This window comes from Panthera pardus, unplaced genomic scaffold, assembly GCF_024362965.1.
Source record: "Panthera pardus isolate Hobbes unplaced genomic scaffold, ASM2436296v1 HiC_scaffold_2, whole genome shotgun sequence".
NCBI lineage: Eukaryota > Metazoa > Chordata > Mammalia > Carnivora > Felidae > Panthera > Panthera pardus.
In genome coordinates this window covers 33,223,392-33,251,119 of record NW_026526765.1, presented here as the reverse complement: position 1 = coordinate 33,251,119, position 27,728 = coordinate 33,223,392, and the positions used below count along the sequence as shown (strand labels likewise).

The window sequence follows — 27,728 nt, the reverse complement described above, 5'->3', positions numbered from 1 at the left end:
TTATTTTTGGGGGTGTTGCATTATATGAGTTCTTTATATAAGAACTTATATATTTTGGATACTAATCCTTCATTGGATGTGTCATTTGTAAATATCTTCTCCCATTCTGTTGGCTGCCTTTTAGTTTTGTTTCCTTTGCAGTGCAGAAGCCTTTTTTTTTTTTTTTTTTTTTATAAAGCCCAGTAGTTTATTTTTGCTTTTGTTTCCCTTGCCTCTGGAGACTTATCTGGAAGGAACTTGCTACAGCTGATGTCAAAGAGGTTACTGCCTATGTTCTCCTCTAGTATTGTTATGGTTTCAAGTCTCACATTTAGATCTTTAACCCAGTTTATTTTTGTGTTTGGTAGAAGAATGTGGTCCAGTTTCATTCTTTTGCATATTGCTGTGCAGTTTTTCCAGAACCATTTGTTGAAGAGACTTGTCTTTTGCCCATTGGATATTCTTTCCTGTTTTGTCAAAGATTAACTGACCAGCCGTTTTTTTAAAAAAATAAATCTTGGGGGCGCCTGGGTGGCTCAGTCGGTTAAGCATCCGACTTCAGCTCAGGTCATGATCTTGCGGTCCATGAGTTCGAGCCCCGCGTCGGGCTCTGTGCTGACAGCTCAGAGCCTGGAGCCTGTTTCAGATTCTGTGTCTCCCTCTCTCTCTGACCCTCCCCCGTTCATGCTCTGTCTCTCCCTGTCTCAAAAATAAATAAACATTTTAAAAAATTTTAAAAATAAAAAATAAAAAAAAATAAATCTTGCTTTGGAAACAGAAGAACAAACACAAAAACAATTTTATGGACACTTAAACAACTACTGGATAGAACTAGGGGTCTTCACCTTGCATCTGTAGAACTGGTAATGTGTAGATATGTAGAATCTTTCTCATACTTTTACACTAACAGCCATTATTTGTCAACGGGTATTGCCAACAAATCATAGTAAGGATTAGTAGGTGACATCACAATCATCTAGGAATTTTGAATTATGTTTGAGACCCTGTTGCCAGATAATTGAAACAAGTATTTAGATGTGTGATTATTTGACCTTGTTAGTTCCTACCATTTTTTACTATCCTTGGCAGACTTCCCAGGGCTCAGTACTTCTGTACTTTAAAAGTATAGAAGGCAGTTTAAAAGTCACTCTTTTTGGGGCACCTGGGTGACTCAGTTGGTTAAGCCTTCTGACTTCGGCTTAGGTCATGATCTCATGGTTTGTGGGTTCAAGCCCCTCATTGGGCTCTGTGCTGACAGCTCAGAGCCTGGAGCCTGCTTCAGATCCTGTGTCTCCCTCTCCCTGCCTCTCTCCCTCTCACACTGTTTTTCTCTCTCTCTCTCAAAAATAAATAAACATTTTTTTAAAAAGTCACTCTTCTTCCTTACCAAGCACTCATGAATCAACTGAAGGTCTTGATCTCTCCCAATGCCTTTTCCTTACTGATCCTGCATTTTAGGGACTACAGAGCATCTAATGTGTTCACCATCACCTCTGGTCCAATGCTGTTTGGATATAAAACAAAACAAAAACAAAACCCCTAATAATTTGCTCTATTTCTAAGTCATCATTTGATGTAATGGTAATGGAATTTTTGGAAAAAGATCTGTTTCAAAGTCGGAAGACCTTTTGTCATTTTATTTGCAAAAGCCACTTTATTTTGTTACTTAACTAGTTCAGTTAGACAAGTAGATATTGGCATTGCAAAAGAACACCAAGAATGCCTGGATTTTTTTTTCCAGTTTCCCATACCGACTCAAAATTCTGTTCTCATTTTTCTGACATTAAATATAAAGATACAAAACATTAGTTCCTGACAGGATTTCTCAGCTATACGTGATTGCTTCTTTTTGTCTTCCCACCTATATTTTAAGATAATGGTGTGCTGGGGTCCATTTGGAACCTCTGTTAGACTATAATATCACACAAATAGTCATGCCTTTTTTTTTAAATAGCATCCAGACAGCTGCTCCCCTAACTCATTTTGGAAATGAGGCTAATACCTTACAAAGCAAAAAACACTTTACCTAGAGAATCCTCTTAAGTCTTAAATAATCATTTGTAAAAAAGTGTTTGTTTCTCCAAATACCCACGAAAGCTACTGGAGAGCATCTCTAAAAAATCTTTCCATCTTTCCTTGGAGGAAATGGTTGGAGCAGCAATGCCTTGGAGGAGCAATGACAGGATATCCAGCATCCCTGAAAGAGTGGTGGTGGTAACAGAGATGCTGGTGTCACCATCAGGAGAGTGGGGGAAGCAAAGAGAAAGAGTGGTAAAGCCAGCAACTTTCATTGTCTTATGGATTGGTTAGCCCTTTGGGGGACAATGGTGTTTTTTTTTCCTCTCTGTCTTTTCTTTCTTGCCCCTGTTTGGTGATGCTTTGAGTAACAGTTGCCCCCACCTGATGTAGTGTTAGAACAGGGAACACCTAGGGAATCTGCAAGTCAGGGCAAACTTGTCAGAGAGAAGATAGAGAAGCTGAAGGCCAACAGGAGTTTGAGTGGTTTCACATGTCCCCTGCTAATATCCATCATAATCAGGAACACCTCTAAGATGATAATTGCCACATATGGCCCTGAGATGCAGACACAGGTACAATGAGCTCCCTGCCTTTAGGACCTCAAAGTCCAATGAGAAAGGTGGGCATAGCAATAAATTGTCATAGTGTAGTATGATACACCACTAATATAAGTAGGAACAACATGATGTAAGAGTTCGGAGAAGAAATCTGGCATTTTGTCTTTGAGTGAAAGGTTGCTAAAGACCTATGAAACTGATCTAGTAAGTACCAGAATAGACCAGTTCTACTGGATAGTGAGTTTTGCCAATAATGGACCAGAGATCATTTAAATAAGTAAAGAGGGGTTTTTCGTGTGTTTTTTGTTGTTGTTAGTTTTTTGTTCACTTGTTTGTTTGTTACTGTAGTAAGGTCTCTATTGGAGGTCCTAAACTGTCCATTTATTAAACAAGGAGATCACTATGCACCTGTTAGAAAGGCTAAAGTCCAAAACACTGACAACACCAAATGCCCCACCCAATGTGGAGTGACAGGAATTCTCATTCTTTCTGGGTGGGAATGCAAAATAAAACAGCTATTTTGGAAGACAGTTTGGCAATTTCTTACAAAGCTAAACCTAGTCTTACCATATGATCCAGCAACCTCACTCCTACGTCTTTATTAAAATGAGTTGAAATCTTACGTCCACACAAAAGCCTGCACATGGATGTTTATAGCAGCTTTATTCATAATTGCCAAAACTTGGCAGGAACTAAGATGTTCTTCAATAGGTGTATGGATAAACAAACCATGATACACCCATACAAGGGAACATTATTCAGTGTTATAAAGAAATGGGGAATGAGAAAGCATGGAGGAAACTTAAATGCATATTGGTAGATGAAAAAACTCAGCTGAAAACGTTCTGGTAAAGGAAAAGCTATGGAGACAGTTGGATGCTGGTGATGGTTGCACAGCAATATGAATGTATTTAATGACCACTGAACTGTACACTTAAAAATGGTTACAAATGTAAATTTTATGGTATGCATATTTACACACACACACACACACACACACACACACACTATAGGGACAGTAAAAGACCAGTGGTTTCCAAGGGTTTAGGGGAAGGGAGGGTGGGTTGAATAGGTGGAGCACAGCATTTTTAAGGCAGTGAAACTATGGCACTGTAATGGTGGATTTGGGACATTATGCATTCTTCAAGACCCACGAACTCTACAGCACAAAGAATGAATCCTGTTGTAAACAGTGGACTTTAGTTAATCATGTGTCAATACTGGCTCATCAGTTGGAACAAATGTACCGCACTCAGGCAAGATGTTAGTAATACAAGAATCTGTATATTCACGGAGGTAGGAGAGAGTGTATATATAGGAGCTCTCTGTACTTTCTGTGTAATTTTTTTGTAAACTTAAAACTTCCCTTAAAAATAGAGTCTATTAAAAATATCCATTTGGATAAGGCCAAATAAGTACATGGCAAAAACTCAAAACATGGTTGGCCATGAGTTAATGTCAGTTTTGATTTGAGCAAAAGAATACAAATCTGTAAAAGTTAGTGGCATTAAATCTGAAAATATACATATGCACACACACATACATGCATGTACACTCATGCACACAATTTAGGGGAAAAGATGATACATAATAAGTAATTGGAAACTTACCAAGATATTTAGTTGTATGCATTAGCTATATTTTTTCTCTCACCAGTGGCTTGAGCTAAATGACAGATTGTGTTCAGAAAACAATTGTTACTTCATGAATATTCTCATTCTCTAGCCTCTCTTGTCACATTGCTATTTCAGTTATTGCCTTAGTGCATCAAAGTAGATAACATTAGATAAACCACACCCAGAGTGGCATGGATGAGAGGGAGGCACTCTGGACAGGATGTTAGCATAATGGGATTCCAATTTCAGCTCTGCCACCGAGTGAAGACAAGGACAAGCTATTCACCCTTCCTCATGTAGTTTCTACATCTATCCAGTAAGAGGGTTGGGCTACATACTCTGAACTCCATTCTTGCTCTCAAGTTCTTTTGTTTTGTCTGGTTAAATATAGCCAAGACAGGGGCGCCTGGCTGGCTCAGTCGGTTAAGCGGCCGACTTCAGCTCAGGTCATGATCTCATGGTCCGTGAATTCGAGCCCCGCGTCGGGCTCTGTGCTGACAGCTCAGAGCCTGGAGCCTGCTTCTGCCTCTGTGTCTCCCTCTCTCTCTGCCCCTCCCCCATTCGTTCTCTGTCTCTCTCTGCCTTTCAAAAACGAATAAATGTTAAAAAATAAAAATAAAAAAAAATATAGCCAAGACAAATTTGGAGAATCTCAAAGAAAACCCAAATCTGCAGAGATAATTTCATTTTGAAACAAATCTAATGTTGACTTACATCATCAATCACTATTTGGACTTTCAAAAAGAAAATATTCAAGTTGCTATCCTGATTACCCTGACTGAGTCAGAGTCACCCTCTTACATGCTCTTATAGAACTATTCAACTTCCTTACATATCTCTCACCACAGTTTGTAATTACAGTATTATTTGTATGATCATCTTGTTAATGCCTGTGCATGCGCACGCGCACACACACACACACACACACACACACACACACACACACAACACTGAATTGTGAGCTATGTGAGAGCAAGGAATGAATTGATTTTATTCACTTCCCAGTGCTTACAGCCCAGAGTAAGTGGGAAATGCATATATACTGAATCAATCAATAAATGAATCAATGAATGATTCAATATATTAGTTGAGTGCAACAGCAATATAACTTTAATTTTATGAAGTATAAGAATTACGATATTTAAAACATGATTTAGTCTGCACAAATTAGGAAGCTTTCCCTAAATGATACCAAACATAGGTTGCAGAGTTGAGCTGAAAGTTTTTCAACAGAAACTTAGGAATTTTAATTTTTAGTAATCAGTGGTAATTTCTTTTACATAAATGATCTTCTGTTAATTAATATGAGCCACAGGCATTAGCTGCATTTATGGACTTCTTATCTAAAATAATTTCTAGGCAAATTAATGAATTAAAATAAAGTTATGAGAGCAAATTAATCGGAACTATGCTGAACATAAAACTTATAACAAAAATAACTATTTCTTTATGTGACATAATGGAAATAGATCTTTCCTTTAGATGCAAATATTTCTTTGCTTGATGATTTGATTATTTGGAAATGTAAAAAGTCCTACCTTTTATTTGAATAAGAGCTGAAGAAACCTGAAACTTTAATTATTGAGTCTACTCCTTCTAAAAATAAGTTGCATTTCTAGATGTTTGACTTAGTGCTTAGTCTTTTGGTCAAATACGTCAATAAAACATTGGATGGACTACCTTTTGCCTTCTTCTATCCTATATTCATGGAGATGACTTTAAATGCCAGCTTAATGCTTTCCTTTATGTCCAATTCATTATTCATGTTTTAGAAGCCCGTCTGAAAACATTCCTTTTAAACATGCCCATTAATTTAGAACATCAACTTAGAAAGATTATTTCTTCAGTCCAAGATAATGGTTTTTTTGGTGAATGGAGAATCATACATGCCATTTAAAACTTAAGAGCTAATATAAGATGGTGAAAATGCAATATAGTTTGTTGTTACTTATCTGAAATTGACATAGATGCCTGAGGTGTAAGGAAGATTTTTTCTTTTCAAACAAATGAATCATCCAATTCAGTTTAATCAAGTAAATAACATAATTCATGGAAATATTTGCCCTGTGTGTAGCAAATATATGCTGAGGCTTTAGGGGAAAATGTTTTAATATGACTTAACACTGAAAAACATTTTCATTAAGATCAGAAACATGTCAGAATCCACTATTAGTTGATGCCATTCTTTATTTTCTCACGTTCAATTATTTTGGATTTTTATTTTAATATTCTCAGCCTAGACATGTGTTACGGTTTTAAATTATTTCAATCCAGTGTTCAGGATGGAGATACACACTGAGTTTAGTGATTTTTGTGGCAGTCCAACATGGAACCACCTACCGGAGTTAGACATTTTAACTTCAGAACTAAATTGACCATTTATTTTCGCCAAAATAAAGGTACTTACTTTGCATATAAACAAAGTTAATCTTCCTTTTGCCTTACTGTAATTCACTTTCAAAATATTCATTGGATATTTACAGATATTTTATTTTGAGTTTGGATTGTTTTTCTGTTTATAGAAAACATTTTTGAAGCAAAACAAAGTATATTTCAAGTAAACATAAAATCTGCGGATTAAGTAATAAAAGATAGTCACTCCATTTGAAGGAAAAAATGTGCTTTTAATATCTGTAGTCCAATTTCCCTCATCATTGTGGTGTATTAAGTGGTCTCCATGTACCTGAAAGCCAGATCAATGAGTGAGGATTCAGGGCAGGAAAGGCAGAGCTACATGGGTTTAACTCTGGATCCTACAGCTACTTCGATGTTGGAGCAGCTTTGACAGCACAGGTGTGTTGACTTTGATGAGTTAATTATCATTAAGCTTTTACATGCTTCTGATGAAAAAAAAATCTATACTCACACTACTCACATTCAGGTAAGTACAGATCTTTGAAGCTGCCAATTCTCCACTTTTGAGAACATGAAGAGTTCTAGGACCCATCCAGATATCCATCATTATTTTTACTTTTATCCAGATACTGTCTTCAGGTAAATGCAAAAAAAAACAAAAAAACAAAAAAACAAAAGAAGCACCACTGTTTATGTTTCTCTATATGTGAAGCAACAATTTCGACTTATTGAAATAATTAAGTACATTACCAAGTCTTACATATTTCAGTTTGGTAATGAATCAGCTCCTTTCCTATTAGTTTGTGTTTACTTTTATGCTGCCCTTGTGAGTTTTGCTTCTGTTTTGAAAGTTTTCTACAACCGTTGCTGTTGACTTGATATATTAAACAGAAATAGAGAATGAGCTGTTGAAGCTGATAATTGAATATCGACATAAAATTTACAAAGCATTCTAGGCATCTTATTTTTAGGTTCAGTAAGACATATTTTGTGAGCCTTCGTGTTAATCATCAAACTGCATTGTGACTCCAGCTCTTTGGGCTCAGCCTTTCTGTACCATTGTTAAGGAGATTGGTGGACAAAATCAATAACATCTAACTACTGCGTGAATGTTGAAATTAAGGCCATTTCCTGAGTATATGTTCAGGTTTTCTGGTTTAAACTAGAAACTTGAAGGTCTCATCTTTATATACTCTAGAGTTCACTCTTCAACACCTAGAATGATGCCTCCATTACCTAGCACAGTGCCTGATGCAGTAGCATTTGGTCTAAAAGGATTGAATGAAAACTATGGCATCACTAGCCAGAAGAATCCAAGAGTGCAATACTCTGAGTTTATGTTTCCATGGCTTGATCAATTAGAAGATATGTTGATTACCCTGTGGGGCACAGTGCACTCAAAATCACATCTGCCTGCCACTGTGCTCATTTCCAAAAGGGAAAGATACTGGCTACCAAGATTTATTTTTGAATAGATAGATAAGACATGGATTCATCAGACTTCAACCCCTATAATGAAGTCTCATTTATTATAATGATTAGAGCAAAGCTTTCTTGTGGATGGTGGAAAGCCCAACTGAGAGAGGGGTGTGGACTTGTATTTAAGTAAGAAAGCATGGCTAAAAATGGGCACCTTTGCAACCCAGTTGAGTTGTTTGGTCGTAAAACAGTAAGCTAGAATCTCAATTTATCACCACTAGGTACCTATATAGGTACATAGTAACTAGAAGACTCCCTCTTCATTTTAGATTCAAGTTATTTGAGATTAGAAACATGGAGGAGGGTCTAAGAAATACAAAAAGAGTGATAGAAACTTTCTTCTCTACCATGACCTTGACTATTTCCCTGCCTCCTTTAAAGCCTCCAATAAGGTAAGAAGAATGATTCCTAGTCAAAGCAGGTTGGGTGAACAAAGATTGAAAACCCAACAGCAAGCCAACCCATTTATAAGTGAAAACTTCGGCTGAGGGCAAGGAGGGTTTTCAGTTTACATAATTCTAAGTAATTCACTTAAGTGGAAAAACTTAAATTTGTAGGGCTCTTGGCAATTTTCAAGGGTATTTACAGTCATGATTGTATCTGAGCCTTCCCCATAACTCTGAGATAGAGTGATATATTTTCACCCTGCACACTGCACAGAGTCAATCATTTGCAGACATGGCTCAAGTAGTCAGTCTTTGTTTCGAGAAATACTTTTTCATGGAAAGGAAGCTGGCCATTCTGGACATTAACATAGCAGTGGAGAAATGTGATAGTGATGGCATGGCCTTCCTCAGGTTGTCTGTTAGTGGTAGAGCCAGGTTCAGAATCAAAGACTCATAATTCTCAAGTCATTTTTACTGATTTTGTTTTCTACTCAATTCCACTAGATATGATAGTGTGAAGTAAATAAGAAAGTTTACTAAACTTTACTAAGAAAAGTAAATCAGCATTATGGACCTTCTTTATTTGTCATCAGAAATAGTAGCAAAGAGTGTTTAAAAATGGCAAGTATTTTATCAGCAATGTTTTTTATATTTATTGTAAATACTGTACTTCAGTAGGATATTAAGAAAGGTTTCTGTTTGTTTTTTAAGTGCCAATCCCTTTTTTATCTCCTAAAATGGAATGGAATACCAGGAATAAGACGTGTTATAAAATACATTTTCTGTTATTTGTAGCTAAGAAAGCCACACATCTGAAGATATTTTCAAATGATTTCTACTTAATGACTTCCAGTGGGACGGAAGTTCCTAATAAAATTATTCTTTGGGTTCTTTCCTGCTGATTTGATCTTTTAGTTGAAAAGTATTCATTAATTCTTTCACTTGAAAATAGCACTGTCCCTGTGCAACAGTTCCCTCTCAGACGATTCCGCCTTAAAGAAAGTTCTTCCCTGACCGTGTGTCTCCTAGGAGCAGGGCTGGTAAAACTGATGAACAGCTGGCCCACAAGTCATCAAAGACAATGCCCATCATTAGTGCTGCTGTCTGATTCGCCACCAACTTCTCCTTGTGAGTTCCTTTTCAAATTTGAACTTGGATTGCTTGAAAGAAAAGTTTTCAATCTGTAGTGGTGAAGGGATATACGGGATTTTTATAATTGTACTTCTTGTCTAGAACAGAGAAACTAAGGACACCTAGCATTCAACTTTTGGTTAATTGATAGATCAATTAATTGATATGTCAGTGATATATAAAATACATTTTGTTGTCTCTAGGGAGGTTTTGATATTTTAATATGTTAGTTATTTAATTTCATAGTATCATGTGTTTTCAAGGACACTGTGTGTGGTCAAGTTCAAAATTCAGTTGTAAGCAAATACTCTGATATAAGGCAGATTGTGGTGCACGCTGGTCACTTCATTCCCTAAAAGAAACTGTTTCTTCATTATTCCACACAAGTGCTGCTGATGGAAGGACCCAGGAGAACAGCATCTGTATAAAAACATGCAGTTGTAGGAGTGACTCAATAGAATTTTGGAAGTTAATTGAGATTCCAGAAAATATACACACATACACATGCACACAACACACACACACACACACACACACACACACACACACACACACACCCAGACACTCTTTTCTGAATTTTCAACAACTCTTCACATCATTAGCATCAGGCTCCTGTCACCTCTCTATGCCAGTGTCTTTCCTTCTATTCCAGCTTGAATCAGTTCTATAATAACGTTTAAAGTCTTACCCCTGCAGACTCCCCTCAGATAACCCAGGACTGTTCTGTCACGAGGAAGCATTTTATTTCACCTTTTTTTTGGGGGGGGGGGCTGACATTTTTATAGCATTATAAATTAACGTAAAGGAGGATTTTAGTGAAGGAAAAAGTGTAGCAATTATTCTTTTAGGACCACATTTCAAACCCTCCCCTAAAATTTAACCAGACACTGTTGGTAATAATGCTCATCTTTCATACAGCACATTCTATGTTCATTGACTCTTAGAATCAATAGCTAGTTAATTAATGACTTAATTAAAGCTAGAGTGAGCACCAGCCCTAAGGAAGGGCAGCATCGTCACTGTGTCATCTTGCCATGCCCTGCTTCTCAATTTGCTAAGTGAAGACTCAATTAGGCAGGCAGATAGTTCACATGGCCAAATATTTGCATGCCTATGTGATTCCAAATTTTGAAAAATTATATCATTTCAAATTTCTCTGTATATGTACAAGTTTTTCTGATGTTGATATCTTAACTCTAAAACAACCCAGAGGAGACTTACCTGGATGTCTAACATCCCCTGACAAGGTCATTGCTACTGCCAGCTGGAGCTACCTCTGAGAAGCCCAAAACTTCCATTTCTCCTCTGCTCCTACTCCTTAGTCTCCAGCAGCTATCCAGCCTCACACCATTCTTGAGGGCTTTTCTACAGTTCTGGGGGGATCTCAGCTCCTACATGCTGTATATCTTCCTTGGCGGCAGCAGAAAGGAGATTGCCTGAGCTAAAGAGGGAGAAGAATGTGTAAGGTAGCAAGCTTGTGTTGACTTTTCTATAAGCAGAGCTCCTGCCCCTGCACGAGCATTGCCGAATAATACCTTCCCGCTTCCTTCAGAAGCTGTTAATTCCAGAGAAAAGGTGATGATGCAAACATCTCGGAAGCATTACTAGAGAAACAGTCAAAATAATCTTTGACCATACTAAGAGAACAATAGTACCCAGAATGAGGGTAGAAATACTCTGTTATACTCTACACCCAAGTTAGAAAATTGCATTATTTTCCAGGTACCTCTTTTGGAGGAAGTATCAACAAAGTGGAGTGTCCAGAAGAGATTGACAAATACAATAAGAATGTTCCAAACTGGGGGCGCCTGGGAAGCTCAGTTGGTTAAGCACTCAACTCTTGATTTCAGGTCACGTCATGATCTCATGGGATCAAGCCAGGCGTTGGGCCCTGCACTGACAGTGTGGAGCCTGCTTTGTACTCTCTCTTTCCTTCTCTCTCTGACCCTCCTTTGCTTATGCTTTCTCTCTCCCTCTCTCAAAATAAATAAATAAACTTAAAAAAAAAAGAATGTTCTAAACTAAATTATATAAGGGAAAGAAATAGAACGTCTAAGATGGAGAAGGGGAGATACAGATGGTGGGGTAAGAGAGTCCCAGTTATTTTCAAATATTTAAATGAATATCATGTGGAAGAGGAAGAGATTTGTTCTGGATTAACCTAAGAAAGACTAGTGGGTAGTCAGAAAGAACCTTCTAATAGTGGGAGTAGTCCAAAGATGTCTGACTCAGGAGGCTATGAGAATTTCAAGTCCCCAAAACATAGGGCAGAGTTGAGCCCTTGAAAATGAGGCTGTATTGCAATAATTCCAGAACAGCGTCACTTTAGAACATTTGATCCACCTCATGTCCATTGGTGATTTATAGGAAGAAATAAAAAGGGTGTATATATGCATGTTGGTAGTTGTGGGACTGTCTTTGGGTCAAATAAGTTTGAAAACAGGAAAATAAATTTTAACTTATTTAAATAACATTTCAATGGTTTTAAAATGATAATATGCTTAATATGCTATTATGTGTATTGTGTACATCAAAGAGGCTTCAACATTAGCTATACGTTTTTGACCAAAGAAATATTTATTTGTCTTAGGAATATCTTTCCATATCTCATGAAACATTGTTCCGTGGAACTCAGTTTAAAAAACATTTAAATAGAGAATGTGGTCACTGTTTATGTCTTAAGGACTTAATACCCCTGTCAGTTTTCTAAATAGGGCAAGGAGAAAATCTATAAGAAAGAAGGAGAATGTATTAACAAATTATATACATATATGGCACCTCCATGGTTCAGCAATATTTGCTTTATATTATTAAGTTTCTAGGAATTTTCCATGTTGTCAAAGAATGCTGAAGTGGATAATTTAAAAAGTGTCAGATAACATGATATCCCAAAGATACAACAAGCAGATAACACAATGGAAAACACTGTTCTCATACTAATTGACCTAAACTTTTGCAATCTTTTGGTACTATGAAAAGACTCTGACTTTGTAAGGTCACTGTCAGGAGGAAGTTATAGAATTAATAGCGTAATGGATATTATTCTCTTGCAGAACGGATGACAAATCATTCCTCTCCTCCTTGCACCTGTAGTTGTCACTGATTAAGGAGCAAAGGCCAAAGAAATCACCCCTGATAATTATGCATGATTACATGGGCCCACAGACACATGAACACATTAGCAGTTGGGATATTATGATCAAATTACATTCTGTGTGCGTTTGTTCTACCTGTTAGCATTTTCTCTAAGGAAGGTGAAATTTCTGAATTTGGCTTTTTAAAAAATTGAACATCTGATTTGGATGCTAAAGCACATTCATCTTTGAAAGAATGTGTCAGGGACATGGAGTTACACAGCGTACTTTACACAAAAGTCTGTGCTGATGTAATAAATGCCTCCCCCCCCTCCCCAGCTTCTGCTGAGCAATTTGGATTGAAAAAGTCTTCCATTAGAGTGACCATGACAAACATTTTCTTTAGAAGTAGGTTTGGATTTTCTGAGCCTGATATATTATTCATGGCATAATGGCATAGAGGAAAATTCTAACAGATGATTAAAGGAAGATTATGTGGTGAGAGTTTCTAAGTAGTCTAATTTTGGTTGCCTTTCTGCTTTGCCAGAGGAAGTAGAGGTACCCATGTGAGTCTGCACCGTGCATGGCACTAAACATAAATGCAGTTTTCCTCTGGCAATCTCCTCCCACCTGCCCTCCAAAAACAAACAAGCAAACAAACAACCCTCAAACTAGCCTAAGACCGACGCTGTTTGCATTTTGGAAATGGAAATGTGGTTTCAATTTCTCCATCTCACTGAGTTTGCCAAAGGCCACTCTTGATTCCTACTTTGGTTGAAAGAGAAAATCTACTGATCACAGAATTCCTGGCCATCTAAATTGGAGACTTGTAGGTTGGGTTTCCCAAGAAACGCACTCTGAGGTGCTGAGATCTGTATGCAGAAGTTTTGTTCTGGAACTCCCTTGGGATCCATGCCTATGGCAGAGTAGAGGAGACAGGATTAGGCGGAGAGAGGAGCTGGGCTGGGCTGCAGTCTCAACAAAGGCCTCAGCCAAGCCCACAGAAGCTCTGGACTGGGATGAATCTTCAAAATTGTCCCACTTTGAGGCAGGTGCCTCTATATACTCCTCCCCAATGTCAGTCATTAGACTCAGGCTGTCCTCAGAGAGGGTATGTCACCTTGAGTGAGGTGGCTTTCTTTGCCTGAGGGCAGTTCTTGGACAGAAACTCAGCTCAGAGGTGGCCGCCAACAACACTCAGCCGCTGGGAGAATGAGCCACCCCAGTCTGGAAGGATGGATGTGGGCGCTCTTCATGGCAGTCACTATGCATTTTATACGTAGAGTAACTTTTTCCATCACTTGCCTTAAGGTAACCTAAAACGAGGAAAAATGAAAAATTCAAGGTAGCTAACGTTTATTCGTTGTCTAATGTGTCCTGGGCACTTTAAGCCTTAGCGAACGGTAAAAACGGAAGAGGAGCTAATATTTATGGAGTTCTGATCTTTCAGGCATTATGCTAAATTTTATATACATGTCATTCCATTGAATCTTCACGTTCCTTCTCTCTTTTTATTCTGTTTCAAGAGTGAGGAAGATAAAGCTAGAAGAGTTGAAGTGACTTGCCTCAAGTAACACAAGTATAGATGAGAGTGCAGGGTGTGAATTCAGAGTCTGCTCCAAAGTCTTCACTCTTCACCTCTATGCTGTACCACCTATCTATATTATATTGTTTTAGTTTATTCTTGCAAAAACACTATGAGGCATGCACCATTATATGCCCAACTTACAATGGAGACACTTCACGTTGGGGAGGTTCCATAACCTTCCTTGAGGTCACATTTCATTAGTAACTCAAATAAGGCTCTGTCTGATTCTAAAGATTTTGCTTTTTCCACTGCCCCTATATCGATTGTTGGCAGTCCATTAAAACTCGATAAATACTCACTTAACTTATGAGTCCTTAGAGAGTAGTTTTTATTTAGCCTCACGAATTTATAAGAGTCCATGGAATGTTTCCATTTGAATTAAAGCGTGTGTCAAGAAAGAGGCCAGCAGCTAGTTCATGAGGCCAGAGGAAGCTTTGGGGACATCTCCATTTGCTTCCATGCAAGGCTATTAGAGCAATTAAGCAATGTCTTATTTGCAGCAGTATAGGCAATTCCAGAATTAGTTCCATAATTAAGGCAAAGACCATGTCTGATCCATATCTGTATCTGTCCCAACAACTGCCACATGGTAAGTACTCTGTAAACATTTGTTGACAGTACAAGGGAATACATGAATGTGATGGAGACCAGTGGTTACCAGGATTTCACCTTCAAGGACCTTTTACCACATTTTCCCCTCAGAGAGCCTGTCTTCTCTTAATAAATGTTTATTTGATAACTAATAACTTATCTCCCCATTGTTAAAATTAAATGCATACAGAATTCCACTAGAACTGCCAATAAACAATAGATACTCAACACTAAAACTGAATTAATACCATGATCCTGCCAGCAGTAAAGAAAAGTGGCATTTCAGTTGACGTGTGCGACGACAGCTCATGGGTGACTGATTTCTGTGGTGGCTTACATTGCAACCTCTGATTATCCCCCCAAGCAGGGAATCATTGAGAGCCAAGGGATCAACCTGGAGAGTCCTTGAGATGTTTGTTCCCAGCGAAATCAGAAATGTCAAATTTGCTTTCAGGGTCCGTTCAACTGTGGCTCTTTTGTAGCCAATGGAAATCTTTCCGAAGAGCAGAAAGGCAGGACAGATGCCCACAGATAGAAACTGTACTGAATGAAGTCAATTGCTTCTGAACTTTGAGTACCTGAACATTGCCCCGAGTGAGGGGCTATCTGGTGTGGAGGAACAAACTGAGGTGAAAACCCCTGACCCCGCACAGAGGTGTTCATAATGGTGAGCTGCTACCCTTGAATGAAAACCCGTTGTGTGCCTCCTGGCAATCTAAATCTCAACATCCGGAAGGGTCTCTGTGTTTAGAATTTGCAATGCTTTATTGCTCGCTTGCTCCCTTAAAAAATTAGCAGACAAGAGAGTCCCTGCTCACTGGGAAGCTGACCCCTCACCCTCTGTTCTCCGAGCAGGGTTACGGCTTATGCTGCAACATTGGCTGGGAGCAAATGATGAGCCTGCAGACACAGGACATTTTATGAGCTCTAAACACCATTCTTCTTGTAGTTTCTATGATCTTGTTTTAATTGAAAATGAATTTTTAACGGTTTTGTTCCACGCCACAATAAGAAGCTCCTGTTGCCAGCATCAAAGGAAAGGAGTGGCGTCCTTTGCTTTGATTTGACTGCATTGCTTTTTGCTAAACAAATGCAAAAATAAACTAAACAACCTGTCCGGCATGGGAAGGAGGTGAGATAGCTTTCATGTACTCGTGAGGACTTGGAATGTATCCCTTTGAAAACTTAAAGCCACTAGTAAGGGTGATGATGAAGGCAGGTCCGTCCCCTGCCTGATATTCCTGGTATGACAGCAGCTCTTATGTCCTTATCCCATGGCCCCCAAAACATGTCTGCTTTCACGGTTGTGCTGAGTCACGTTTAAACCACCCTGTCCCGAGTGACACCCGGGTGGTTCAGTCGATTAGGCATCTGACTTCAGTTCAGGTCATGATCTCATGGTTCATGAGTTCTAGCCCCACGTCAGGTTCTGTGCTGTCAGCCCAGAGCCCAGAGTCTGCTTCGGATTCTGTATCTCCCTCTCTCTCTGTTCCTTCCCTGCTCGCACTCTGTATCTTTCTCAAAAATAAATATTAAAAAAAAATTGAGCAACCCCAGACCTTACACTTGAATCGTACCCTCATAGATATCATCACTTTGTGTGTGGGTGTGTCTACCTCCGAGTGCTATTATTTCTAATTTTACAATTAGGGAAATTTGGGATACAGAGGGTTTGCAAAATTTATGCAAGATTATAAATAAAACACATTACTATAGTCAGGACCAGAACTGAAGTTTCTCTCTTAATACCAACCCAGGTTTTGCTTTCCTGTTATTTGTTATTGTTTTGTTTTTTTCTTTGTAACAAATCTCTTTCCCCTACTAGACTGTATGTGCCGGGAGAGCAAGGACTGTGTCTGTTTCTGACCCCCACTGCGTTCTCAGCACACCGTAAGAGGTGCTTCATAAATATTTGTTGAACAGATGTCTTTATGAAGCTACAAATGGAGTTTTAAGCAGAGAATCTAGAAAAGTCAAGGAGAGAGGGCTTTCGTCCTTTCACTGCCAGAGAGGGGAAAATTCAGACCCGCTATGTGTGTAGTCATGCCTTTAATTATTTTCTGTTTTACACCTAATGGCTGCAGTAATTTAGTTCTGCAAGTATGTAGTGTAGGTCATAGGAAGGCACGGGAAGGCTTTAGTCTCCTACTTAGGAAAGCTCAAGTCCTCTAAAATCTCTAGAGTTGTTTGTGAGGGCATTTGTCTTATAGATAATTCACGACTTCTTTCTTCCTCTGTGTGCAATTCTAGGGGAAAAGGATTTTTTCAAAAATGAGCTATTTTCATCAGGCATAAATCAGATATGCAGCTTCCTGAACAGAAACAGGTTTAGCAAGGAATGATAAGCCTTGTATTTTAGGAAGTTATGATTTATGAGATAACCCATCTGTCTACCTGAGGTTATTTTTAAGCTTCTTTCAGGGTTTAAACCTACAGATGCAAAAGCCCTGCCTTTTATCACTGTATCCTTTGGTGAATAAAACACCAACCTTTTACGCAAGGGCTTCTCTTTATTTTGTCTTTCTTTTCTTTACCTTTTCAAGTGAAATTTCTAAGCTTTCAGAAACAGCCAGACTGATAGGAAATCACATTTTAAAATATGTCGGACTTGATTTTAATTAGTTGGTCCTGGGTGACTCAGTTGCTCATGGAAAGAAAGACCTGTGATCGTAATTTTAAACTTTGCTGATCAACAAAAATCCATATCTCAGGAGAGGCTGGGTCTGGGACAGGCAGTAATGAGGCTCTGACATTTTCATTTGTAATCTTTATCCCCAAGGCCATCAGAGAGTTCTGTAAAAATTAATGAAATGAATTCGGAGATCCTATTTAATTCAATAAAAGAAACATGTCATTGTTTAATTAAATACATTCAAATAAAATTCACTGAAAGATGCAAGTATTTTATTATCTACGATCATTCATTCATAACTGCAAAAAACCCCCAGTTTCGAGAAGTTAGAGAAGTAACATATATAAAATGCATTTGTGGTAAAAGTATTATGTGTATACGCACACACTTGAATATAAATTTGACATGGATTCCTAGTATATTTAAATCTAATTAAATGATAAGCAATTAGAATTAATCATGAACACTAATATGAAATTGATAGTAAATGAAGCTGATTAAGTTTAATTCTGATATACTTTATTCTTATAAAGATAATGGTCACTACTATCATTATTATTACACAGACTCTCCCAACACTGTATGTGTAAGGCAGGGAAAATCATTGTACAAATTGGTCAAGTTAATTTAAAAAACACACACACACTTTCATCAACAAAATAACGTGAATTCACAAACTCAAATCTGTGGCAGTAGCCACAGTGAGGAAAACCGAGCAGACTTTTCACGAATTATGTTACTGCATACATCTCTATTCCCAAAGTAATTTAAAAACATAAAACCTGTTCATTTACTCAGTAAATGTTTATTGAGCACTTAGTCTATGCCAGGCACTACCATAAGCATTGGGGATACATCAGTGGGAAAACAAACAGTCCTCCTCCTCAAAGCGATTGCAGTCTAGTCGGGGAGACAGATATTGATCAAATACATAAATATAATTACAATTCGGACTAGCATTTTGAAGCCGTGACATTTAAACTATCACCTGAAAGACGAGTGAGGTGGCCAAGTAAAGGGGCATAAAAGAGAAGACATTCTAATAAAAAACAGGCGAACAACAAAACAGCGTCTACAAAGTTCCCTGAGCAAACTCAGGCTGGTCCAGAAGCAAGACTGAGGACGTGGCTAGAATCCAACCAGGGGAAGAGTGACCGGAGACGCAAGTGGAGAAGCTGCTAGTGGTAGCTGTTTCATAGGCCAGTTAAGGATTTTTACCTTTGTGCTCAGAGCACAAAGAAGTGATTGAAGCATCCTAAGTAGGAGATTGACATGAATTAATAAGTCAAGGTCAGCACACTGAGGGTTGCTGAACTCAGTACTTTCAACTCCTGTCTTTTCCTTTAAATCTGTTCAGAACCGATTCTCAAAGCTGACGCTTCAGAAGACCTCTGGCCGCCATTTCTCTCCCCTCTTGTTGTTCCTTGGAGGGAGGTTATCCGGACTCCTGCAGATGTGCCTGTTTCTGCCCTAAGAAGCCTGCAATCTGTTTGAAGATGCCTTTCCTTGGGAGAGCTCCACAGTCCAGAGAAGGGCTTTGAGGCTTCCTTTGGTTCTGAAACTGCTTGCTCTTTTGCCAACTTAATTAGCATCTGTAGCGGGACAAGCATACTCAGATGTTTGCCACAACCATGTGTGCCTAGAAACAAAGCCCTTCCCAAGACATTTCCCTAAAACCCTCATCACCAGTCTTGCCCTTATAGCACCAGGACCTCTCTCCTCCTTTCTGTCTTTGATTGGGTTTGTGGACGTTGGAAACAAATCCCACGGGCTCATTTTTCCATTACGACTGTATTATGGCTAGGTGGCTGTCAGAATTTCCTGCTGCCTTCCTTCCTGGAGATTCTGGAGACTGGAGCAGGGCATTGCACAGGCCGTCCCTCAGTGGATATTCGAGACAGTACCACTGACAAAGAGCTAGACACTCATCTTAGCACTTTATATGCACAACTCTAATCCTTGCCCATCTCTGGACAGACCCTAGGCTTATGCATGTACTTTCCCTTCTCTTGAAATGCCTTCCTTCTTTATCTAATGAGTCATGACCAAGTTCAGATGTCACCTGTTTTGTGATCTATTCCTTAAATTCTTCTTTAATTTCTCCTAAGTGACATAAATTATTTCACCTAATATGCTCCCATGGAATCCTATGCCCCTGATCATTGTACCATATTATATTGTTACAGTTAGTTCGCATCCATTTTGCTTGTTAGACTTTGTGACATCTGAGACCAAGATTTCTAGTTCAACATTTAAGTTCCACAAGTGTGGTTTTTTTTTTTCCTTTCAGGTTTCAGGTATTGTGGTAGGTACAGGCAGTATACTGGTGACTATGATATGATTTTTGTTTTTTGAAAAGTGTGCAGGCACTGAAAGAAAGAGGCATGGAAATGAATTATCTCAATGCTGTGTGCAATGCATAGTCACAGAACTATGTTTAAAGGATATAAAGCATAAAGGAAAGGGTTCTTCACCCAGACTTAAGTGGGAGGGATCAAGATAATGGCTGAGCCAAATCGTAAAGGGCAAATAGAAATTAGTTAAACCAAGAAGAGGTACTGAAGAAGGAATGGTATTTCATAGAAAGGTAAGGCCTGAAAAAATACTGAGGGCATGATGAAACCACAGGGTGTGGTTAGGGAAAGATACAAGCCTCTCAGTATTGCTGGAGAACAAATTAGCACGTAGGAAGTAATAACAGACGAGGCCAAAGAGGGGTGTGTGTGGTGGATGGCGTGAGAGAAGTGTAGACAAATTCATCTACACTGCTGAAGAGCTGGGTGTATCTTTTAGGTGAGAGAAGAGTTTGTGGTTGTTTTTGTAGAGAAATAATGAAAAGAGATTGTCCCGGTTGTAGCGTAGAAAAAGCACAGAAAGGACTGTGGGGACAAGTCTATGGCAACATTTCTCTGAGAGAGATGAAGTTTTGAACTTCAGGGTGCTTCTAGGGAGCTGTAGTTAGAACCCTCTTCTCCAGAGGTGTGCAGTACATCTTTGTTGAATGAATGAATGATTTAAAAAACGACAGTTTAACCAGCTTATACCATGAAAATTGTTACACTGGGACAATATTTTATTAGCACCAGAGTAGGTCACTCTATCCAACACTAAATATAATCAAAACTTGGTAATTAGCTGTACATCTTGCATTGTCAATATCAATATTGCGCCCAAAGGGGCAAACCTTGGTTCTCGGGAGGGCAAAAGCAAAATCAACTCTTTTTGTGTATAAAACACAGATATATAATCAGTATATCAACACAGTCTATCATGGAGCAGGAGAGTGAGTAGGAAAAACTATTTGTAAAGGCTCCATAGGGCGGCCATAATGAAAATGGGTTAAGAAATGCCATTCTAAATAATTATAACTTCAGTAGCTTTAGCTGGTTTTAATACAGTATATTGAGTCTTTTTGTTTAATATAATTCTACTTAAAACTGTCTGAGTACTTGAGATCCAACCTGGCATTATTACTTGTTTTGTCTTTGGTATCATATTGTCTTTAGGAAAGTGTATCTGAACAGAAAAATAGAAGTATTCCCACAACTCAGAGAAATGGCATTTTAAATGTAAAACTCTTTTTTTTTTTTCACCTGAGGCCTACACGCTATTCCAAAAGGATGTTTCATCGATCCTCAGAGCAATCTATTTTATAGGAAACAGAGCAGAGCACTCTTACATTCTCCTAACATCTCCCTATGGGGATGATAATGAGTTGCTAAATTCAGGCCCAGGAATTTTAATCTTTGAGTGGTAGAAGGCATCTGAAGAGCTGTTTCTGTGGTGGCCATGGTTCTAAGATGGGAATTAGTTGCTGTGACCTTGAACTTCAAGGAATCTAGTGAACCAGCACACAGTTAAGGTCAATACATAATGAGCACTGGCCTCAGGGTCATCCTATTCATGCCACCTCCCACCTCCCAATTCCTCCCAGGAAATGCCCCAGTTCTGATAACTTTTTCCACAGTGTCCACCTTTTCTAAAATGCCAAGATGATTCTGCATTCACAACAGAGAGATATCTTCTGCTCTGGCAAGTCCAGAAGAAAAAGTAATGGAATTCAAACCCGAGTGGCTGCACACACATAGCAAAGGCATCTGCCTTTCTAATCAACTTGAACACACTTGTGTCTGTACTTAGGGATCCAGATTTTTCATTGTAAGGTACAATTATCTTCTGAAACTGTTGCTGTGAAGACCAAATTTCTCCACCTGCCAGTCTATTCTATGAAGGCATTTAGATCCATGTCATGCTCGTTGAGAAGCAATTGGATCCTCCCCTATCTGTGTCCAATGGGAAAATGTATATGCTGAAAAACATGGATCAGAATTTTTAAGGTCTTATCCACCAGATTAAGGTAGTCCAAGGCAGTCGACCCAGTGTTGCCTGGGATAGTGGAGTTTGCTTAGACCAGATATGCTTTCTGAGATCTGGAGAAAGGGGTGTCTATTCCATTCCATACTTCTGCTTCACAAACCGAAAGGGGCGTGGCTTCCTTTCTGCCCTGATTTTCATAATTACATGCTCCTGATTTTCCTTCTACCTCTATACCTACTTCTCTTTTGCTTTTCTTGAATCAAGTTTTCTGCTCAACCCTCACATGATCTTCACATTCTCTCTTCTCTTCTCCTTCTGCAAAATCAGGTAATCTTATCCACTCTTGTAGCTCTAACTCTTCTATGATGGCTCTTAACAGCACTTTGTGTCCTGAATATCAGATCTTTTTCCAAGTAGACACGCTACCCCTTTAGGGCCATGGTGGTAACTGAAATGCTTTCCCTAGATATTCACATGACTAACTCCCTTGTCTCCTTTAACTTTGCACAAACATCCCCTTATCCATGAGGCCTATAACCCACCCTATTTTAAGTTGTAATCTATACCACCCCTCTCTACCTGCACATTCCTAATCCTTTTTTGTCTCCATTTTTATAGCTCTTATTCCCTCCTATCAAATGACATAACTTATTTAGGATTGTTATTTATTGTTTGTCCCTCTTTATTAGAATGTAAGCTCCTCACAGGTGAATATTTTTATCTTCTTGGTTCATTCAAGTTTTTCAAGGGCCTCCAATGGTATCTGGAATATAATAGGTGATCATTAACTGCTTAAAGGACGAGCCCTGATTGTATTACGTTAAAATGTTTTTCCGTATCTACCTTCCCACCAGCAAATCATGCATTCTTTGGATGCAGAGGTTTTTTCTGTTGTATCTATTTACAGTGTCTAGCACATTTTCCGAAAATAACAAGCTCATCATAAATGTTTGTTAGGTGTACGTAGTCATCTCTGACCTCACCACGCATACCTTTGCAGGGTTTGAAATCACACCATGCCAAACTAGAATACGCGTGCAAAAATGTTGTATTCTCAGTGGGAAAACTGCCCTATAAACTCTCACAGCAACTGAGATCTCCAAAGAGAAAGAGTCTAATATGGACCGCTCTAGTGAATGTTTCTCCTGCAGAGTCCCTTCAGAGGTTAAAAATCTACCATTGTCCATTTGGCTTTTTTTTTTTTCTCTATTCTGTGTCTATAATTGGGCATTTATTTTAATAAGTTAGAAAACTAAAGTTAAGCCTGGGTGTTGTAAGCTTGAAAAATAGTATCTTGCCTCCTGTGACTTCTCTTTTTCTTTCCTTTCTCAGAGCTCTTCCTGCCATGATGCAGTGGGTCCGCACACAGAAGCCAGGAGAGAGTGGCATCAATATTGTCACTGCTGATTTTGTAGAACTTGGGGATTTCATCAGCACTGTCATAAAGCTCAACTATGTCTTTGATGAGGGAGAAGCCAACACTTGATAGTACCATTTGGAGCATCCACGAGTAAGATAGAGAAGACTCATTGTACTAGGCATATTATCTATAAACACTCTGATCTTCCTATTCCACTGAGTCTCTGAGGGGATTAGGCTGGTAGTGGGTGGGAAAAGGGGGAATCCATTTCTTCAGTGATGATTATCATACTCTGCATTACTATAAATACTTCATTTCCCATTTGATGAGCAAAATCTGCTACTAGTGTTAGGGATAAAAAAAGACCAGTGAATTTTGTTTTTCAGAATTAGTCTTTGTAACGTATAACTCATGAGTGTTTACTTGATTGCGTTTCCGATTTCAGCCTAGGGCTCCTACACTGTTTCCACTAACTGAACCTTTCCGCTCCCTCTTTCGCTCGCTCTTTTTAATCAGCTGCCATATGGGACTCAAAACAATTGAATGCCCAACGTAATGTGTATTACATCGTTGTACTGAAATTTGTTTTTGTGAAGACTTGGTATAATATAATATTCTATAGTCGTCTGCAATTGGTCGATCATTGCTAACTTTTGGTCATAGAAAATATGCATCAAATCAGTTTCCCTGCATCAGTAATATTGGAGGCCATAATCAGTAATTTTTGTGTTATATGAATATAACAGTGTTTCACAGTGTTTCTATTTAAGGCAGCTATAAATATAGAGTAAAAACTTTTTTGAAAGAATGATTAGTGCCAACCCTATAGTGAAAAATGGAGGAGGGAGAAGAGACGGATGCCATTTTAATTCAGGAATCTCTTAAGTAATATTGCCCTGCAAATCCTCAGTAAGTAAAAAATTATGACAGACGTGTTAAAATCAGGAAGCTCTGAAAAGAACTCTTACAAAATCTCCCCTATTAATTCTCTTGATTAAAAAAAAAGGAAGGAAAATGAAGAAGAAAGAAATGAAACATTGTGCAAGCTTTCCTACCAAATTGGCATCTCTGAACATGTAATTCTAAATCTCAAATTTTGAGGAACGGATTTCGAGCAGCTTCAGTTCAGATTTTTACTCGAAGTTGAGGAAAGTCGAGAAAAGAGGAAGGGTTGCAGAAAGAATTAAAAGTTTTTGAAACCATGTATAGTGTAAAATCTTAAAGATCCATGAAATGTTTTTAGGAGATGCTTAAATACATGGGGTGTGGGCAGACACACTGAAAATTAACACTGACTCATCACTTCTGGGTTCTATCCTACCCCAGAATCGAGCCTGGGGCAGAGGCAAAAGTTTCACAGAACCTTTCTGTGTCTCAACATTTGATACAGTCCACATCTACAGAGAAGGAAAATGATAACTCCGCTTTGAGCCTTGCTCCCTCCTTGGTGTCTTTGTGATATTTGACAACTCTAAAATATTCCAAAAGAGCACAATAACCCTTACCTGCGTGCCTCACAGGAATACTGTGAGGCATTTCTAAAAATCTATAAATTGCTGAAATTCTTATAATTATGAATTGTTTTAACTTCGTGTTTAGAAATAATTGCACCTCAAGAGTTTCCCGGGGAAATGCGTTCCACGCAAAGTAGGGCCATAGGAAAATAGAAAAATAAAAGCATGTCTGCAGTTTTTAGTTAATTTAAACATAGGACATACGGTTTGATCTCTTACACCTAGGTAAGGGGGTTGATCCCAAGACTGTGTCAAGATTTTGAGTAATTAAGAGCTAGTTATAAGGTTATAAATACTCACTGTCAGAAAATAGTATTTCTTAGCAGCTGCAGGGAGGAAAGAGAAAATTTTCACCCTGAAGAGAATGTTTATGAAGAATGTGCAGTTGTGCTTGGGAGAGCTGCAGCAGCATGCAGACGTGCAACGCTTCCACATTCCAGTTGTGTGTCTGTCGTGCCACCCCCCCGTATGCCGACACGTACCCACTCCTGCCGGCAGACAGATACAAATGCACACAGACACACGCAGACACGGGTATAATCACAGTTCTCCTTTTCCAGGGAAAATATTGGTAATATTTAATCACTTAATTTTGAGACTGAAACCCTTAGCAAGGTATGAAAAGAGTGGTTAAGACCTTTGAAAGTAGAGTAGCTGATTATCTTCAAATATGTTTGTAAAAATATTCTGGCTTGGGACTTAATTATTCACAAATATAGTTTTCTTTCCACCTTCCCTCCTCTTGCAGTTTATTGTCTTTTTTACCTCTTTCACCTGCTCTTAATGTGCAGTTGAATATGAATCCTTTTTAAAGGACTATGGATTATTGAAATTTACATCCTGTCAATTTGCTTTGTGAGCAGATCTTCTCTCTGACAATTCATTATTCATCCCTTGGGAGGATCTTTAGCCAAGCACACTTGCAATGACACAAGGATTTAACTTATAAATATGACAGAAAACAAATCTTTCAACATATTAATGAGGAATGAATAAAATATAGGGGTAACTATGTTGTATTTTCTTGAACTTAGATGCTTTCTTATAATGTTTGCTTAGAATTAGCTTTACCATATTTGTCATTTGGGTGCTGGAAAAAACAAACATGCTGAAGCATTAGACTAATTGTGCAGGTTTTTTTTTTTACTGGAGAAAGCTTTTTATTGCTATTAATGATATGCATGCAGAAACCTTGTTGGACAAAAGGTACTTTCAAGTCAATGTTATGGTTTCCATGTGGACATACAGTCCCCACGTAGCAGGCACCAAGAATAAACGGACTTGCCTTCATTTCTAAAGGCGGGAGCAGGTAGAAGTGGACCATGGGTCCTCCAGCTAGAGGGAGAGTCACCAGGAGGGAGTCCTTGGAAAGGGGAACAGAGACAAGGTGGCTTTGGCTGTCTTCTGCCTACTGGCTCTGCCCTGAGGCGGATGTAGGGAGCAGGCTGTGGGCCTTAAATAGAGTGGGGGTGAGGACTAGTATTATGCAGTCAGAGCTTACCCTCAGCCTCTGCTCCTTTGTCTTCGCAGGGCATTGTCTTTCCAGAGAGCCAGGAGCACAAGGGCTACAAATAGGCCCCAGGATGTAGGCGATATATCTTGGTGCACTTTTTGTTTGGCTTTTTCTTAAAACTTTGTGTCACAAGTCCTACAAGGCAAAAACAGAAACAAAATCCAACCACTACCCAATCTGCAGCAGGAAATCAAAGGAGTGGGTGGGATGAGGGAAGATATGCAAAGAATATCTTTTTTTTCGTTTGCTTTCCTGTCTGTAATTTTGAAGGACCGAAACGGCGAATACTTTGCCATTATCATTTATGTCTCCCTTATTACCACACATTCATACGAGTGCAGAGAATGAGGAGGCATCTTTGAAAAGCCTTAGGATATTTTGTATGATGACCTCAATATTCACTTTCAGCCATACTGGGAAAACTCACTTTTCATAGAGCACCACCCAGCAGTGAATGTACTAGAGCATTAAGTGTTTGGCGTGTATGTGCCTGTGTGTGTACACGCATAGAAACACACACACACACATACACACACACGGGATGCACATCTCACACGCATTATTCAAGTTACAACTGCACTCTCTAATCACCCAACCTGATTCTATTGCCATTTTAACTCTTAAAATCAGTATTTCCTTATGTTAATGGGCATAAACATAACTCAGATATTTACATATTCAAGAGGAGAAAAAAAATCACTAGAAAACCAGTGAAAAATGAGACCATCATAAATAAGAAATGACGAGCGGTGATAGTCTAAATACATCGTCAATTACGCTTCAAGCTGGAGAATTGAAGATGGACTTGAATCAAAGTTACAAACAAACATCTTGACTTAAAGCTGTTTTCAGTTCTTTGAGGTCCTAACGTGTTTTAGCCAGAGTTACCTGTTCAGGTTCTCCCCTGTTAGCATTCCAGACTGGAAAGTTGGAGGTCTCAGGAAATGCATGTTCTCGTGAGTTTCCAGTTCTATAGTTCTACAGATGCGATGATGCAACCTCCTAACCTTTGGTTGCTCAGCCAGATGAGAGCTTCATAGGTAGAGTGCTTGACTTTTGAATCACTAACAGAAAATAATGCACAGTGTCCCTCAGGATATGCTAAACAAGGTTTTTACAAGTATTTTATTTGACAGCATTTTAGTCTTTTCGACTAGATTACAGTGACACAATGGTGTAGAGGCTATATTTGCCATAACTTATTGGTGGCTCCTGTGTTATATACAGTTTTAAATAATGCTCTAAATCGTTTGTTTTCCCAATGACATCAATAAAATGTTCTGTAGAATTTGTAAAATGTATTGATTGAGTCTGTTAAAAATTGTGCAGTTTTTATTTCATTTGTGGTACGATTTTATAGGTATTAGTTCTAAATGTATATTTGTATGAGTCAAAAGTATGTGCTTGTACGTGGTTTGTGTGTTAATATATTGTATCTTATCAAAAATCAAACTTATCCTAAAGAAAAAGGGCACATTATGACCAGCCTTAACTCATTGCCATTTTTTGTTGTAATTTGGGATAAAAATTTGAAGAGAAATTGTGTTTTTGTCTAAAATGGCCTTTGTAAAAAAATCATGTAAGGAATGTGCTTTAGAAATTATCTGAGCTCCCCCA

The 27,728-nt window shown here is 38.6% G+C and overlaps 1 protein-coding gene across 2 annotated transcripts in view; it reads left to right on the top strand.

Annotated features, from left to right (window-relative positions):
• PLCXD3 (phosphatidylinositol specific phospholipase C X domain containing 3) overlaps nucleotides 1-27,412 on the top strand; it is a 166,371-nt gene extending 138,959 nt beyond the window's left edge. For both annotated transcript variants that reach the window (XM_019464264.2, XM_019464266.2), the window contains exon 3: nucleotides 23,057-27,412. In XM_019464264.2, coding sequence (XP_019319809.1) covers nucleotides 23,057-23,210 — 154 coding nt within the window. In that variant the 3' untranslated portion in view covers nucleotides 23,211-27,412. The remainder of the gene's footprint in view (nucleotides 1-23,056) is intronic.
• Nucleotides 27,413-27,728: the final 316 nt, after the last annotated feature.